Genomic DNA, 15,916 nt, shown 5'->3' with positions numbered 1-15,916 from the left:
ATGAAATGGTTCTACACTCACAAAACAGAAACTTTCCCTATTGAACAGGTTTCAGGGAACACGAATCAGAAATGCACACAAGCCGGCATGTGCTGAAGAATTCCCTTTATTTTAGCTTCAGCTCAAGCTCTTGCACAATCCAGCTGTAACCTGAAGAAAAACACATTCGGGGAGCAGAGGTCAACGCTACCGCGCTCCACACAGAGACCTGAAACACTGCTCTTATGTAATGACTTTTGTCCAATGACAGGGATGGTGGAGACTGAATTTTGGGTCGTTGGGTGGGGTTTTGAATCTAGGGTCGCAGAATCTTGGCCCTATATAAATGCAGCAGCCGCCGAGCGATAGTCACTTCAGATACTGTGATCAAGGTACGCACTTTTGGATGTGTTTGACGGACGACCGAGTGAGGCGTTTGTTGGTGTTTTCCTAACTGTTCTACTCATTTCCCACAGCTCGAGCACAGAAGCACCATGCTCAGGTTCTGCATAGCTCTCTGTGTCCTGGCCACATGCTGGGCGCAGGACTGTCAGGTCAGCAACATCACCGTCAAACAGGACTTTGACAAGATGAGGGTAAGTCAACCAGTATTTTCCTTCAATCCACATCTTGTTTTTGAGCTTTTGTTCCTCACACATTTCCACTGACCTCGCAGTATCAAGGAACATGGTATGCCGTGGCCAAGAAAGACCCCGTTGGTCTTTTCCTTCTCGATAATATTGTTGCCAATTACAAAGTGGAGGAAGACGGAACCATGACAGCCGCCGCTATTGGCAGAGTCATCATTCTCAAGTGAGTTTAAGTGGGATTTGATGTTGATGTCGTGCACTTGCGTTCAATAAAAAACGATCAATTCTCGCATGCCGTTTTACTCTTCAGCAACTGGGAGATGTGCGCCAACATGTTTGGCACATTTGAAGATACCGAAGACCCCGCCAAGTTCAAGTTGAGATACTGGGGAGCCGCTGCATATCTCCAGACTGGGTGTAAGTGCAGATTTATCATGTGCAGATCTCATGTTAGGTCATCTGCTCACGACCTGTTTGTGACCGTTTCACAGATGACGACCACTGGGTCATTGACACCGACTACGACAACTACGCCATCCACTACTCCTGCAGAGAGATGGATGAGGATGGAACCTGCTTGGATGGTTATTCCTTCATATTCTCCCGACACCCTGATGGCCTCAGGGCTGAAGACCAGAAGATTGTGACGGAGAAGAAACAGGAGGTCTGCTTCCTGGGCAAATACAGACGCGTTGCACACACTGGTAAGATGGCTGAGCCTCATGAATTATCATCACGAATATGCACTCATGATCAGACATTGTTCAGTATATGCAAAAGATCTAAATGGGCTAATGTGTTTTTGCTTTTTTTTTTTTATTGTGCAGGTTTCTGTGACGCTGCCTAAATGACCACTGCTCAAAAGAGCTCCTGTGGATGTAATCTGTTATATATTTCAAGCTGATATGTAAATTATTAATCATATTACTTAATAAAAGAGAATGGATAATAATTTTACACAAAGCAAAAGTGAAAATGTGTAATACTCATTTTTAATGCACAATAAGTGCAACTTTTCAAATAAACTTAAAAAAATCAAAACTAGTATGAATTCATTATTAAATTCAGTGATTGACTGTAGTATCACCATAGTTTATTTAGTGAGTCAAAGTTCACTTGAACCAACAACACAAACAGCACTGTGGTAAATCAATGCTGTTTGTTGACAAAATGTTGAGCAACTTGCACCATGATACAGAGCAGCGGGTCAGCACATGGTCAGCACACACATTACAGGTCAGTATGAGGAAATACATAATAAGATCATGTAATCTGTCAAGTTTGATCTGTTAAGAGTTATATCAACATGTGACCCTGGATCACAAAACCAGTCATAAGTCGCACGGGTATATTTGTGGCAATAGCCAATGCATTGTATGGGTCAAAATGATCGTTTTTTCTTTTATTGCAAAAATCATTAAGTAGGCTAGTATTAAGTATTAAGATCATGTTCCATGAATATATTTTGTACATTTTCTACCGTAAATATATAAAACATTTATTTTTGTGAGTGAATGCAGCACAATAGCGAACATAAATGGACAACTTTAAAGGCATTTTTCTCAATGTTTCGATTTTGTTGCATCCTCGGATATTCAAATAGTTGTATCTAGGCCAAATATTGTCCAATCATAACAAACCATACATCGATGGAAAGCTTATTTATTCCGCTTTCAGATGATGTATAAATCTCAATTTCAACGTTCTGTCACTACGCATCAAAATTTGATTGGCTTACGTCAGTCAAAGTTATGATCAAATGGAAAAGGCAGCTTCAACGGATGGCTAGCTAGCTGGGTCATTCTATAATTAGGGGTACATCTCATGTCCATGTCCTTTTCACTTCAATCAATGATCACTTTTATATCAGGGGACATTTCTAATTCATTTAATACAAAATTCCAACAGATACCCATCTTTTATCTTGCAAAAATGGCATATTCTATACTGGAAGTTGCTGTTTTTGTGCTGTCCGATTTGGTAAATGTGAGGTTTCGCTCTTCAGATTAGCTCTAGAATGCATGTTTCTGTATATATTTCTTATAATATTTGTCCAAAATAATCATTAACTTGTGAGAAAGGTGTTTAAAAAAATATTTTGCTCATGCATCTACATTTAATCATTCATTTTGTGTATGTCCAAGAAATCAGTGTCAACTGTGTTACTCGCTATAAAACCCCCTATAAATCAGCAATGGTTTGTTCCAAAGTCACATTTTCCAACATCACTGTGATGCAATTCCTTTTTTGGAGGGAAATGTGAAGACAGTGTGTTAAGTCATAACTTCTCCCCTTCAATATATTATCTATATTATTGTCTGCGCATAGAGTAGATTAATTGACCGTCAACTGTGTTATCAACATGTTCTGGTGAACTTACGTCACATGTTATATTTATAAATGTGTAGAGAAAGAATATAAAAACATAAGTTAATCAAGGTCAACTACTAACTAGTCCAAGGCCAGCAGTTTGCACAAGGCCCCAAAATGGCCGAAATGTCAACTGTGTTACCTGTCAACTGTGTTACCCATCAACTGTGTTATCCATCAACTGTAACACAGTTGACAAGGATTAACACATTTGACAATGTTGGCAATTCAGTTTCAATTTATGCTCACACTACATTATATGGAAATTACATTTACATTACACAAAATTACAAATTTTTCTAAAACCATGCCTAAAACTATGGTTTGCATTACAATGGATAAACTTAACTGATCTCATCATGGCCACACTTTCTATGAACTCAGTATCCATAACATAATATACACATTATATATTCACATTTGTCAAGGGTTATAAAGCATTCAGAATTCCTCATGATTGACTTAAACCTATATATTATTATAGATTTGACATATATCTATTTCTGCTTAGTCATGACTGATCAGTCCTTACAAACCGAAGTGTCATAATGCATTATAAAACTTAATTTACCTTGATGATAATATAAAATATTCATTAATCTTTTTTTTAACTGAACTCTTTGCTTAATTGCTTGTTACTTACATTTGTTGAATAAAAAGAAAGTTATCATCTTAAAGAAAGTTTTCTCTTTTCCTTCTAATGTGTCCTGTCAACGGTGTTACTCCTGTCAACTGTGTTACTTTCTCTGTCAACTGTGTTATGTGTGGTTTTTATGTCATAAATCTTTTAAATGTGAACTAAACCGTCAGAAAAATAGATTGGGATATCTCTGGAGATGGAAATCTTGGGTAAACCTTCAAACAAATGTGTTATCAAGCATGTGGTACTTCATTCATGTTTCATTTGACACAGCATTTGTCCGTAACACAGTTGACAAAATAATGAATCAAATGTAAATTTTAATTAACATATTTAAAAAATCATTAGAGCTTAAGCTTGCCAAATAACTAATTTAGCACATTAAGGGCATATATTATTTAACCAACTAGTTTATTGATCAAAAAAGAATACTGATTTTCTGACTTTTTGCCTGACATGAAATGTACCCCTAAATATAGAATGACCCAGCTATACTAGCCTACTAGTGCTCGTCCACGGACTGGAGCTGCGTTTAGATGACATAATGGAAAATCCAGCTCAGCCTCACAAAAAATTACAATATTCTTTCTGGAAATATAATCGTAACGTACTGAAATATACAGTAATTGAATTTAGACAAGTTCAGACACTTTAATTTAATTATGAAAAGAATGTTTTGGGATTTTGACAGGGCCAGCAGAGAAGGCGGCCCACCACTGCATTTATACACACAACCTGGGCATCTCTGAAAGGTTCTGCGAGGAGACAGTGGACATACAAAACAGAGTGTTAAATATACATACATACATACATACAGGGCTTGACATTAAAACTCGATTTCGTGTAGCAGTCTCTCCACTTTGGCCAGTTGAATGCAGGTGGATGCTGTGCGCTGCAGGTTTCAGAGTGAAGCACGACTCTTTAATTATTTACATGTGTGCAGGTTACACTTTCTTCCAGCGTCTCAGTTCCCAGTAAACGCTCAGTCTCTACATGTGTTATTTGTTTGAGTTTACAATAAAGTGATTTTGGGAACAGATATAAAGTCTAACACGCTTTGTTTCATAGTGAAGTGTTGCACTGTCTGTCATCATTTCCACTCCATCTCTGCAAATGCTGAGTTTGGGTTGCTTTAGCCTGGGAATGCAACGTGCATCATTTCACCAGATTTGTTATGCAAATCTTTTGTAAGCCTACGTCAACACAGGAGAATACATCGATATGTTTCTAAATTTGCAAATTGTTGTTCATCGCACTTTCAAAATATAAATGTAGCCTAAACCCTCTCTCGGAGTTTGCATGTTTTGATGTCTATGTTATTGTCCATGAAATTACAGTGCCTGTAGCATTTCTACAGGTGGCCAAATATTAAATGGACATTTCAATTAAATGTTGATCGACCAATATTAAACACGTATTTGATTGTGATGTAAAGTTCAACCATCTTTATTGAGCAAATTATTGCCTTGTTATTTTTTTTGTGTATTTTAAGTCATTTTAAAGGCTATATTTACTTAGGTCTGTTTTTATTACCACAAAAAAGATTATCTGATTACTCAATTAATTGTCAAAATAATCAACTGATGACTTGATTACCAAAATAATGGTTAGTGACACAGCCCTATATTAGTTATACCATTTCAAAATACACCTGCATTGTTTTGCATTTTGTTAGTTTCAGACGAATAAAAGACTATTAAAAATAGTGTTAAAATATTGTCTCATCTCATTCTCGTGCACAGAATATTGTGTATTGGGTTCCCATAAAAAAAAAAAACCAACAACTGCATTTTCACTGGCCACAATTATGTTGTCGGGAAATTACAGTGTGGCTAGTAACTTTGGAAAACCACTAGCCAGTGACTGGTGAGCAAAAAAGTTAATGTCAAGCCCTGTGTATATAGCTTATATAGCTATATATATATATATATATATATATATATATATATAGCTATATATATATATATATATATATATATATATATAATATATAGTCATATGCCTTCACAGACGACCAGGGATCTATTGATTCAATCTAGATTAGACAATGTCCTGAGTATATGCTTTCTCTCTCGCTCTCAGAAGGATTCTATAAATTTATTTATTGTTGTTGCCAGTTATCCTTACTCAAATATATTGCTTACCTGGCAATGAAATAATGCATGACACTTCCTGGAATCAAAGAGTTAATTAACTCGTTCTCCTCTGGCTACTGTGCCTTCACCTAATCCAACCTTTAAATAGTTTAATGCAGGATTTACACATGCAGTCTAATTCAAGACAGATTTGGTTTGCAAAGTCAGGACTGATGGATTGGAGTCGTTTCTAGACAAGTAACACTTCAGAGGTGCCATGAGGATACAAGACAAACACAGGGTTTGTTTCTGTCTTTTTCCTTTTATTCAAGTAGAGTTGACAATTCAGTAAAGGACTATGTTCCCGCTTTTTTGGGAACAACTACATATAAAAGAGAAACCTGGTCACCAAAAGCAAACTAAGAAAATAACATACATTTAAACTCATAAATTAAAATATTTTTTAAATATGTCCCATGTAAACAGATACTTTTATGAATAAAAGAAAAGTCCCTTCAAACTTTTCAAATTCAAGAATTTAAAACCGTGACTACTTAAAAAATATATATATGATGAAACAAGTTAATATAAAATACTGAAACATTTCTTTAGAATGGTGACTACAATAAATCACTGTAAATAATGAAGTTTTATCTGAAGCAGTAGTCGAGGTGTGCGAGCAGCTCTCTGTGCTGGCTGGTGGGGTAAGAAGCGCCACAGTTCGGACACTCCAGCATACTCTCGTCTAGCATGTTATGGACTTTAGATGGAGACGTGGTTCGATCTTGAATAGTCAGTCTTTCAAAATCCATCCTGTTAAAAGAGCTGGGCTCAGAGAAACGAGCCTCTCTCTGCTGTTTCTGAGGCACAAGATCAATACAAGCATATTATTACACAATTACATGATAAAAAAATGTCAATGATCATGTCGGGACGCATCAAGGAGCATCTCAGAACTTACGGACGACTCCAGGCGTGTGATCTGGTCTCTGGCCTTCCGCAGCTCTTTCAAAACTTTGTGCAGTTGGTGCTGTGAAGTTTGACGGTCTACTTTTTCATTTTCAGATTCTTTGGCCGACAACTGGATCTGTAGGATGGTCAATGACAAATAAGGGTGATAACACCAATAAAAAAAAAAAAGGAATAAAAAAAAAGGAATGAAACAGTGAAAGCTAGTGTTGATCTGAATACCTGTTGTTCCAATATAGAGATTCTTTTCTTCTGCTCCTGCTGATTCATCAGGGATTTCTGCAATTGGTTCACCTTTCAAAACAGAAAAAAATTGCTCATTTTGTCTAGCAAATACATTTAATATGTCTGTCAAAAGAAATGAGTAGATATATACCAATATATCAACCAAGGATGCGTCTCCCAAAAGCACTGGAAGCCAAAATGGACAGTATTTGGGAAATGCAGCATGGAGCTGGGCATCGACACAACTTTCACGATTCGAATCAATTTCGATTCAAAAACTTGCAATTTGATTCAATTCAAAATCGACTCATTGGAGTATTCATTTTTCTAGCCAGCGAGCGAGCTATGAGATGAATGGCTTTTCAGAGGTAAATGTAACGTTACCTGACATTACAAGCAGTTTTATCAACATTTTTCTGTGCTTGAAACACTGATTAAGCGATTACATGAGACATTTCGGAAAGTTTTCAACATACCTTCTGATGTTTATTCATGTTTATTTCCACGCGCCGCCACTTCGCTTAAAATGAGACGCTACATCAATCTGTCACGCCACATTAAAGAGCACCAAAAGGGTATTTATTGTTATAAAACTGACAGAATTTAAAAGCTGAGACTTTGTTTCATATTAGAAGTAGCAACGCTCAAAGCTTAATGCGATGTATTGGATAAGAGGCGCGCTGCAAATGTTTAATTGTTCAAAATCGTTTCTTGGGATTTAAAATTGATAGTTATATAAAAATAAGAAAATCAATATTTGAATCCAGTTCTAGCCTGGACTGATCAGTCTGTTAATATTTGGCCATTTTGAGATCGGCATCAGCCGTTAATAAAAGGCACACTGTGTAGAAATTGTGTTTTTGTCAAACAGCGACCCCTAGAGTCGCTGTGGAATACTTGCACTGTCGTAAATACCCCTCCACCCCCCACCCCCCACCCTGTACACCGGTACCTGCGTCGGGCATGGAACAGGCACAGATAGACTCCGAAGACATGATTATTGCAATTTATTATAATAGTTTGCAAATTGTGCTCGTTTACACTATTTACAACCTCTACGTTAGGCTTATTTATGTCCTGATAATTATGTGAGATATTGAAAACTGTTCTCATGATAATCGCAGGAATCAACGTCAACAGCGTCGTCTGATATCCCTCAAGACAACGTGATAAATACACCTCACAACACCTGAGTTCAGCTGGCAAACTAGTTCGTGAGGCAAGCTAGGCAATAAAACATAACGCAAAAAACACGTAAGAGAAACGAGTGTTTGTTAGCAAGTCTGTTAACAGCTCTGATAATCGAAAGCTAGCTAGACATATGTGGAAATTATTGGACTGGTCTAATTATCAGCAATGGATGAATGAACAGCATGTAAAAAAATGACATACTACAAGCAAGCGCAACGACATACAACATATATGCAAACAAGTTTACAAATAAGAGATTTATTTACTGGCCACTTCATGCGTTTTCTCAGATCGGATAGCTATCTGATTTATCAAAACGATTCCATTTACACCTGGTCACATAAATGTGTTTTTGCGAAACGGATTTAAATCCGATCTTCAAGTCTCGCGCTATATGCAGATTTAATGGAGTGCACGTCACCGAAAGCAACAGATATGAGCTGCATTTTATTGATCATCAGCTAAAATTTCAAAATCAAAGACCACAATAAGAGAGAGCAGTAACAGCCCTGGTAGATCATTTCATTTCTTTACTTTTAATGATGATGATTGTGTGTTAAGCGTCTGCGACTTACTTTCACTTTGATTTGCGATAGTTTGCACGTTGGCTTGATGAATAGATGCTCATCTGCGGTGATGCGTGTTCCAGTAGCGTCGTCATATCTGGCTATAACATATAACACGCTCTCACATGTTTTTTTATTTATTTATTTTTTTTAGCATTTTTGGGAGGAGTACAATTTACATATGTGGTTTCAACAACCAGATGCATTTACACTTGTCCAGTTTCATCTGGAATGCAGCCCAGACCTCCTCCTGAAGTGGTTTGAGGGATCGGATTCAAATCCGTCTCGAATGCGTTTCGGAGGGCATTTACAGCTGGTCTTTTCACGGATAGCTATCCGATCTGAGAAAACGCATGAAGTGGCCAGGTGTAAACAGCCCCCATGACAAAAACATACGCACGAAAGCCGAAAACAAACGCTGGTTGGCCTCTCACGTCCAAATTTGAGGAAGTGGTGGGGGAAGTGACGTATGCCGTAAAGCAGTCGAATTTTGTAGTTCTTTTTGTGCTCGGGTTACTACCCTAACGCCGAAGTTACATAGTGCCAGTAAAAGCGATACAGACCCCGTCAGGCTATGGCAGACGTGTCATTCAACCTATTGTAAGTCGATGTACCATCACAAGGATCTTGGAAATATATTATGAAGGTTGAAAAGCTACATAGTGCTCCTTTAACTGCATCAAATCAAAACTAGCTTCCACTAATGCTGTATAAACTTTAGACTGAGTTTCTGGTTTAGTATTCTCCCATAGCAAACTGTGGTAGTTGCTTACAAGTCTTTGGCATTTCTAAAAACTATAGATCACAACTCATATTATGAATCGGTATATTATATGTATAATCTAATCACAATTATTTGAGATAATTGTGCAGTTTTTTCTATTTCAATCACATTTTTTTATTGTGATAAACAAAACTACACAGAATTACAGTAAATCATTAATCGGGATTGTCTGTATGTCAATTTATCATCAGCACAAAATTCATGATTGCAGGTCTAGTAAACATAACACATTACTATATTAAATGATAACATCAATGACCCCCAATAAACATATTGCTTTGTCCTGTTCTTTAAGTTTTAATATTGAAATTGTGGCGGCCAGACTGGCCACTGAGGCTAAACGAGTCCATTGCATTCTGTTATTATTCAAATAAAATATATTTTAAATTATATGTACATGATTGACAAAATTTCAATTCTGTACTTTCCAACTAAAACGGCATAATGTATATTGGCATGAGAAGGACCTTTGGCCCCCCTGCTCTCCAAATACGGGCAATTAAAAAGTCCATATTGATCTAACACCCAAAATGAGGTTCATATTCTGCATGTGTACCTGCATGAGTAGTTCGGCCACCCTCTTCCTCTCGTCCTCCAGCTCAGCGTGCAGTCGAGCAGTTCGCTCTGATGAACACCTCCTCTCCTCCTGCAGAATCTCTCGGTCTCTTCTCCTCTCCTCCAGGAGCTGCTCCCGGGCCTGAGCCGCTTCCCTCCTCTTCTCCTCATACCTCCCTCTCAGATCCTTCACTTCTGCCTGGAAGCGGCTCACACGGGCCCGTTCGGCCTCCAGCTCACGCTGAGCCTCCTGCGCAGACTGGTCTGTGGAGCAAGAAGAGAGAACCAACAATGATACTGGGTTATATAGATCCACAATTTGATTCTGTCCACTTTGAGTGTCTTTAAAGAATTTTGACCATCTGAACTGGCTTCTTTGTGCTTTTGCTGGAGTGCTTTATTTGCTTCATTTAACTGCGTCTCAAACTCCTTGGCCTTGGCTAAGACGCCCTGAACATAAGCCTCCCGCTGCTGGTCGTAAACAAGCCAGTTATGGTTCTTCTCCAGAGCCTGCACTCAAAAACAGAGAGAGGTGAAGAACAGATGAGTCTAGCAGAAAGCAGCAGGAACGCCTCATCTGAACTCTTGGGTTGTGAACTCACATCTCGCAACTGCTCCTGCACTGTCGCGAGCTCACCAGATGAAACCTGTCGGGAATAAAAACACAAAATATTCAATTCAGTTCAATTCACATTATGTGTATAGCGCTTTTCACAATACACATTTCAAAGCAGCTTTACAGAAAGTGCATGAGTCCATATTACAATTATCAGAGGTAACTGTCTAAGTTAAGTATTTCAGAAATGTACATATACAAAGTCACAGTTAGCAACAAATTTATTCATTTAAACTATGTAATAATTTAATGCAGAAACAATGAGCTCAATGAAGTAATGAATACTCGTTTGTTAACAAATGATTATGACATTTCGAAAATATAGCATTGGTGCATGTTGATTCAGTGTTTGCGTCATCTGAAATCTTCACAGGAATTATGATGACAAGTAAAATAAACACTAGATACATGTGTTAGGATGATTTAAATTGAAATCGCAAAGACGAAAAATGCATCTTATAAATTATAAAAATCTTACATAAATTACTTAACTAATAACCTTTTCTTGGGTTTGAACCACCAATTTATGGGTAACTAGCCCAATCTTTAACCAATGACATCAATTTGGATCAATGTATACATTAAATGACTAACAAATAATATGATGTATTGATGCAATGTGCAAAAAGATGTCAGTGTATAAAAAGAGGTCAAATTGGCACTGAGCTGTTTGATGAGGTCATGTGCAACATTTTATTACTTTTCATATTATTTTTTGTTGTTGTGGATATTCCAGTTGAGATACAGGATTTGCAATTTTCATAGAGTTCGGTTAAATGTTCCTGTTATATTTTGATTGCATTTGTGAGTTAAAATTATAAAAATATAACTGATTGTGAAAAATAGGCACATAATACTGTAATATCCATATACCGATCGCAGGCCTCTGAATCTAATCAAAATGTAACCGTATCGCAGTATGTTTGGAGGCATCAGCAAATATCAAAACGCTGGCTAAGAGAATCAATGTCCGATTGTATGGTGATGACATGTCAGATTTACACCCTCATAAGCTAAAACACCAATCTTGTACAGTGCAAACAGAGCACCTTTTTGACCGACGCCCTGCTGAGACCTGTCAAACCAATCAAAACTGGAACTCTGAAAAGGATGAATTGTTAGCATAAATTAATAATAAAAAGGTTACAATGGGAGTTACATGGCAGAGCTAAGGCCCACTGCCTTTAATTTAATTCCAGTAAGAGTGTTTATTTGATATTATTTACATATTCCGGTGTTTATTTATTCAAATGGACGGCAGGAATTTGTGTGCTTTCACAAAGCTCAGAGATTCATAAGATTCTTGATGAAATTATTGAATTTCATGCAAATATATTACCCCTCCCTAACCAGTTATGAGCAAATTCGAAAGATTTCATTGGTCTTGAGAATCACTGTGCTGATTTCCTACACAAACCCCTAACCCGAACATTAACCCTAGTCTAGTGTTGGTAGCACATGATTCTCCTGAACTCTGAACTCAATCCAAGAAGTCAGAACTCTTCTTGAAGACTGTGAATGAGTCGACCAATGATATCGTCTCAATAAAACAATTTAGATTCAAATATTAATTTTTTTTATTATTTCATCATTAATAAAATAATTAATTGTGGTCTACTAACATCACTCCATCAGCACTAGTTTAGGCAGCTTCTCGGAGTGAGAAAATGGTTGTTTGAGATGAAATGCTGCCATCTAGTGTATGAACCTCATCATGCCCTGATGTGTGCCTGGAAATTCCTTGATGCTAAATGACATGAAATTACAGAGCAAAAAAAAAAAAAACAAAAAAAAAAAAACCCACACACATACACCCACAAAAATAAAAAATAGTGCTTATTTTAATAAGCCCAAAAGTAAATATGCACATAAAAACAAAGTTATTTCTGTAGGTCTTAAAAGAGATACTGAAAATTCTGTCATTAATTTCTCACCCTCATGTCGTTCTGAACCCGTAAGACTTTTGTTCATCTTCGGACCACTAATGAAGATATTTTTGATGAAATCCAACAGATTTCTGTCCCTCTATTGACAGCTACGCAACTACCACTTTGACACTTCAAAAACTTCATAAAGAGATCGTAAAACTAATCCATATGAATTGAGCGGTTTAGATCAAATTTCCGAAGAGACTCGACATAGAAACATTCATCAACGCACACATCAGTTATGATAAACAGAAGCTCAAGCATGTTCGCTTGACGTGCGAGAACCAATGAGGTTCATTCTCGTGTTACGCAGCACGCTTGAGCTTCAGCAAGAACCAATGAGGTTTGATCTCTCGCGTCAAGCAGGTTCGGTTGAGCTTCTGTTTATGTTCGCTGATCAATGTTTATATGTGAAAAAAAGCCTAAAATCAATCTGTTCATCATATAAAGCGATTGAGACTGGAGGGTTTGTAATGACATGAGGGTGAGTAATTAATGACAGAATATTTATTTCTGGGTGAACTATCCCTTAAATTAATACGAGAGAATGGAAAGTGTCCTGAAGTGTACCATTAAGAATTTTGAGCTTGATATGCACAGTGTCTATGGTTATAGACTATGGTTAAATAAACTAAAATATAGTATATCATTTACAATAAATATATATAGGCACCCTGCCAAACCCTGACTGTGTGTATATATATACACATTTAATCTTTCATTTTATTTTTAAATTGATTTAGTATCTTATTTAACCATGACAGTAGTTCATGACAGCAGTAGAAACTGTGCATTTTTCAAGCTCAAAATTCTCAACAGTACACTTGTAAAATAAAGTTAAAGAAAGCCCTAATACGAAGGGTCTAAAGTCAGCTCCCCTACCGTTTGTTTCTCAAGTGTGTCACACCTCTCAGAAACCACACAATACTTGTTTTTCAGGTCTTCGGTCTCCTTCGCGAGAGCCTGAAACTGTTTCTCTCTCTGTTCGACCTCCCGTTGCTTCTCCTCGAGCTGGGTCTGCAGTGAAGACACCACGTCCCCATGAGCGGAGCGCACCTGCTGTCTGAGGACACACACCTCCTGATCCTTCGCCAGCAGCTGCTGAGAGTTCATCTCCCTCAGAGTCTCCAGGGACAGAATCCTCTGAGTTTTAAAAAGAGATCATAAGTGCAGGATGATAATCTTTCACTTCATAACGAGGAAATGTAGAGAATATTACATCTATCTACATATACACATCTCTATACACATTCATAGAATGACACAGACATCTTGATTTTTGTTGTTGACATTTTAAACAAAGCTCCATCAGGTTTCAGGTAGAAAGCAGGCATGAGTTCACCTCCAGGAGTTTGGCTTTGTCCGAGTCTGGATGTGTGTGTTGATGTCTTCCAGCTTTCTTCATGTCCTCCAGACTCTTCTTCAACTGCTGATTCTCTCTCTTCAGTTTCTCGATGTCCATGTCCGCTGACTTCGAGCTGTTGCTTTTAAAGCCCAGTTTATTCACGAGAGTCTCCTTTGCCCCCTTCGCTGCCATGTCTGGAGTGATGTCTCAGCTTTGTCATGTGTAAAACGAACCATAACAAAATCAAAATGAATAGGACCCGTGAACCTCCCAAGTAAAAGCACAGTTACAGTATATCAAATAGCGAAAGTTCTGCTTGATTTAAGACTCAAAATAATCTGATAAATAATCTGTCTAAAACAAATAAAGTATTTACTTACGCACAAGAACGAATGCTTAGGTGTAGAAGAATAGCAACATCAATGTGAGGAAACGGTTCTGTTTCACTTCCGTGATATTGAAAACAAGTTCAAATATTGCGCGTCCTGCGTCATATCCGGAACGCAGTCGTCGGGTGAAGACAGATGGCGCTGATTCTGTCAACAAATATCTTGCAGTTTTATCTTCAGGTTATTGATACCGGTTTAATGTCTGTAAAATGCACTATTACAATAAAAACAATCTGTAATGTAATCCGTTGTCTAAAATATTTATATGCAACTAAATAAGGCACTAAATGTAAACAACAACAACAAATAATATTATTCTTATTTCCATTTCGTTTACACTACCGTTTGGGGTCAGTTTTTGAATGAAGTCTCCAATGCTCACCAAGGCTGCAATTATTTTATCAAAATACAGTAATTACACATAAAAATAACTGTTTTCTCATTTAAAATATTGTAAATGTAATTTCTTCCTGTGATGCAAAGCTGATTTTTTTTTTGCTGCTATTTTTTACGAAAACTTATCATTTTTTATAGAATAAAAAAAATCAAAAGAACAGCATTTATTTGAAATCTGCATTATAAATGTTTGATCAATGTGCTTCCTTGCTGAATAAAGGTATTATTTAATTTAAGTATTAATTAAAATAAATTCATTGAAGAAGTTATTTATTCTCATGCACAGGGGTCATTCAAATGACAATATAACTGTGATCTTACTCTGTGAAAATGCTATGACTTGCTGAAAATGTGTAAATAAATAATTAAATACAAAAAGTAATTTAGGTGGGTCTATTTTAATACGCTTCTATTTAGAATCATTTTGAAATCGAATGCTTTTGATACTCATGTCTGATAGATATGCCTGTTTCAAAAACAGACGTGTCAGTAAATCTGGTGGTGCTGGCTAATGAGGACATGTTTTAAAGTTGGTTTCTTTACTGTTGGTTGGTTCTGGCAAGGTCAATGTTGCTGCTGTGCGGGGGATGATGTTTAGGTTTTAGTGCTGCATCTGCACTCAACTGCAATAATCTGTACTAATGACACAGCAGGCTGATGCAGCTGTTTATCACTCACTCAAACACACACACACACACACCTCGCCCTCCAGAAGTACAACATGGGCCTCATATTGCTCTGGGTATATCTGGGATTTGGGTGTTGAAAGACTTGGGTTTCATTATCAGAAATCCCCCACACTCTTGCAGCGGTATTCATGTGTGAATTCAGTGCTTAATGCAAAATCCATCTTCAAAATCCAGCTAACCCAAGATTCTGCCAGAGAGGAGGGAAAAGGCTTGAAGAAAGCTTTTTTCCCTGCCAGGATTTCCACTGTAATAAATAATGAATGACGGGAGTCCACACACAGAGCGTTTAGCAGGAGTGCAGCTGTGATCCCGGGATCTTAGGATTAACTGAAGCTGTCGTTCACACACTGATCTCATTCCTCCGCTCGCTGATCCTCCAGTTCAGTGTACACATCATTCAAGCAGCGTTAGATGTTCACAGCAGAATGCGGTTCCTCATTAAATATCTATTCCCTCCTGGATGCCTACTACTCCTCCTCCCTCGAGACTTTCTCATTCCACCCCTTCAGTGTTCGCTTCACTGGATAATGGTAGCCATCTTTTATTCCTCTCACTCACTCTCTTATTCTGACCTTGTTTGTTCTTTAATCTAAATTTTTTATTCAGTCT

General features: G+C 37.4%; 2 protein-coding genes and 1 long non-coding RNA gene across 5 annotated transcripts; 1 reads left to right on the top strand and 2 right to left on the bottom strand.

Moving 5' to 3' along the window:
- Window positions 1–350: 350 nt before the first annotated feature.
- rbp4 (retinol binding protein 4, plasma) lies at window positions 351–1,545 on the top strand. Its single transcript, XM_079850624.1, has 5 exons — window positions 351–575; window positions 656–792; window positions 880–986; window positions 1,061–1,273; window positions 1,397–1,545. Exons 1-5 carry the CDS (start codon window positions 474–476, stop codon window positions 1,414–1,416), a joined length of 579 nt encoding a protein of 192 aa, XP_079706750.1. The 5' UTR covers window positions 351–473; the 3' UTR covers window positions 1,417–1,545.
- On the bottom strand, window positions 683–5,342 carry LOC307146510. Its single transcript, XR_013819116.1, has 2 exons — window positions 4,065–5,342; window positions 683–2,358 (listed from the first exon to the last, which is right to left on the bottom strand). It is a non-coding gene; the product is annotated as an uncharacterized lncRNA (long non-coding RNA).
- Window positions 5,343–5,982: 640 nt separating this feature from the next.
- cep55l (centrosomal protein 55 like) lies at window positions 5,983–14,289 on the bottom strand. Of its 3 annotated transcripts, none has more exons than XM_079851478.1 (9): window positions 14,214–14,289; window positions 13,831–14,044; window positions 13,371–13,631; window positions 10,547–10,591; window positions 10,304–10,454; window positions 9,946–10,208; window positions 6,846–6,917; window positions 6,616–6,741; window positions 5,983–6,514 (listed from the first exon to the last, which is right to left on the bottom strand). In XM_079851478.1, exons 2-9 carry the CDS (start codon window positions 14,023–14,025, stop codon window positions 6,305–6,307), a joined length of 1,323 nt encoding a protein of 440 aa, XP_079707604.1. In that variant the 5' UTR covers window positions 14,026–14,044; window positions 14,214–14,289; the 3' UTR covers window positions 5,983–6,304. The 3 variants fall into 3 exon arrangements, with proteins under 3 accessions (XP_079707604.1, XP_079707605.1, XP_079707606.1); XM_079851479.1 differs by having other exon boundaries at window positions 14,210–14,285; XM_079851480.1 differs by having other exon boundaries at window positions 14,218–14,285.
- Between the last annotated feature and the right edge of the window lie 1,627 nt (window positions 14,290–15,916).

This window comes from Squalius cephalus (genome assembly GCF_949319135.1).
Source record: "Squalius cephalus genome assembly, chromosome: 19".
NCBI classification, from domain to species: Eukaryota; Metazoa; Chordata; class Actinopteri; order Cypriniformes; family Leuciscidae; genus Squalius; species Squalius cephalus.
Note: the sequence above shows the minus strand (reverse complement) of the source record. Positions and strands in the feature narration are given on the sequence as shown.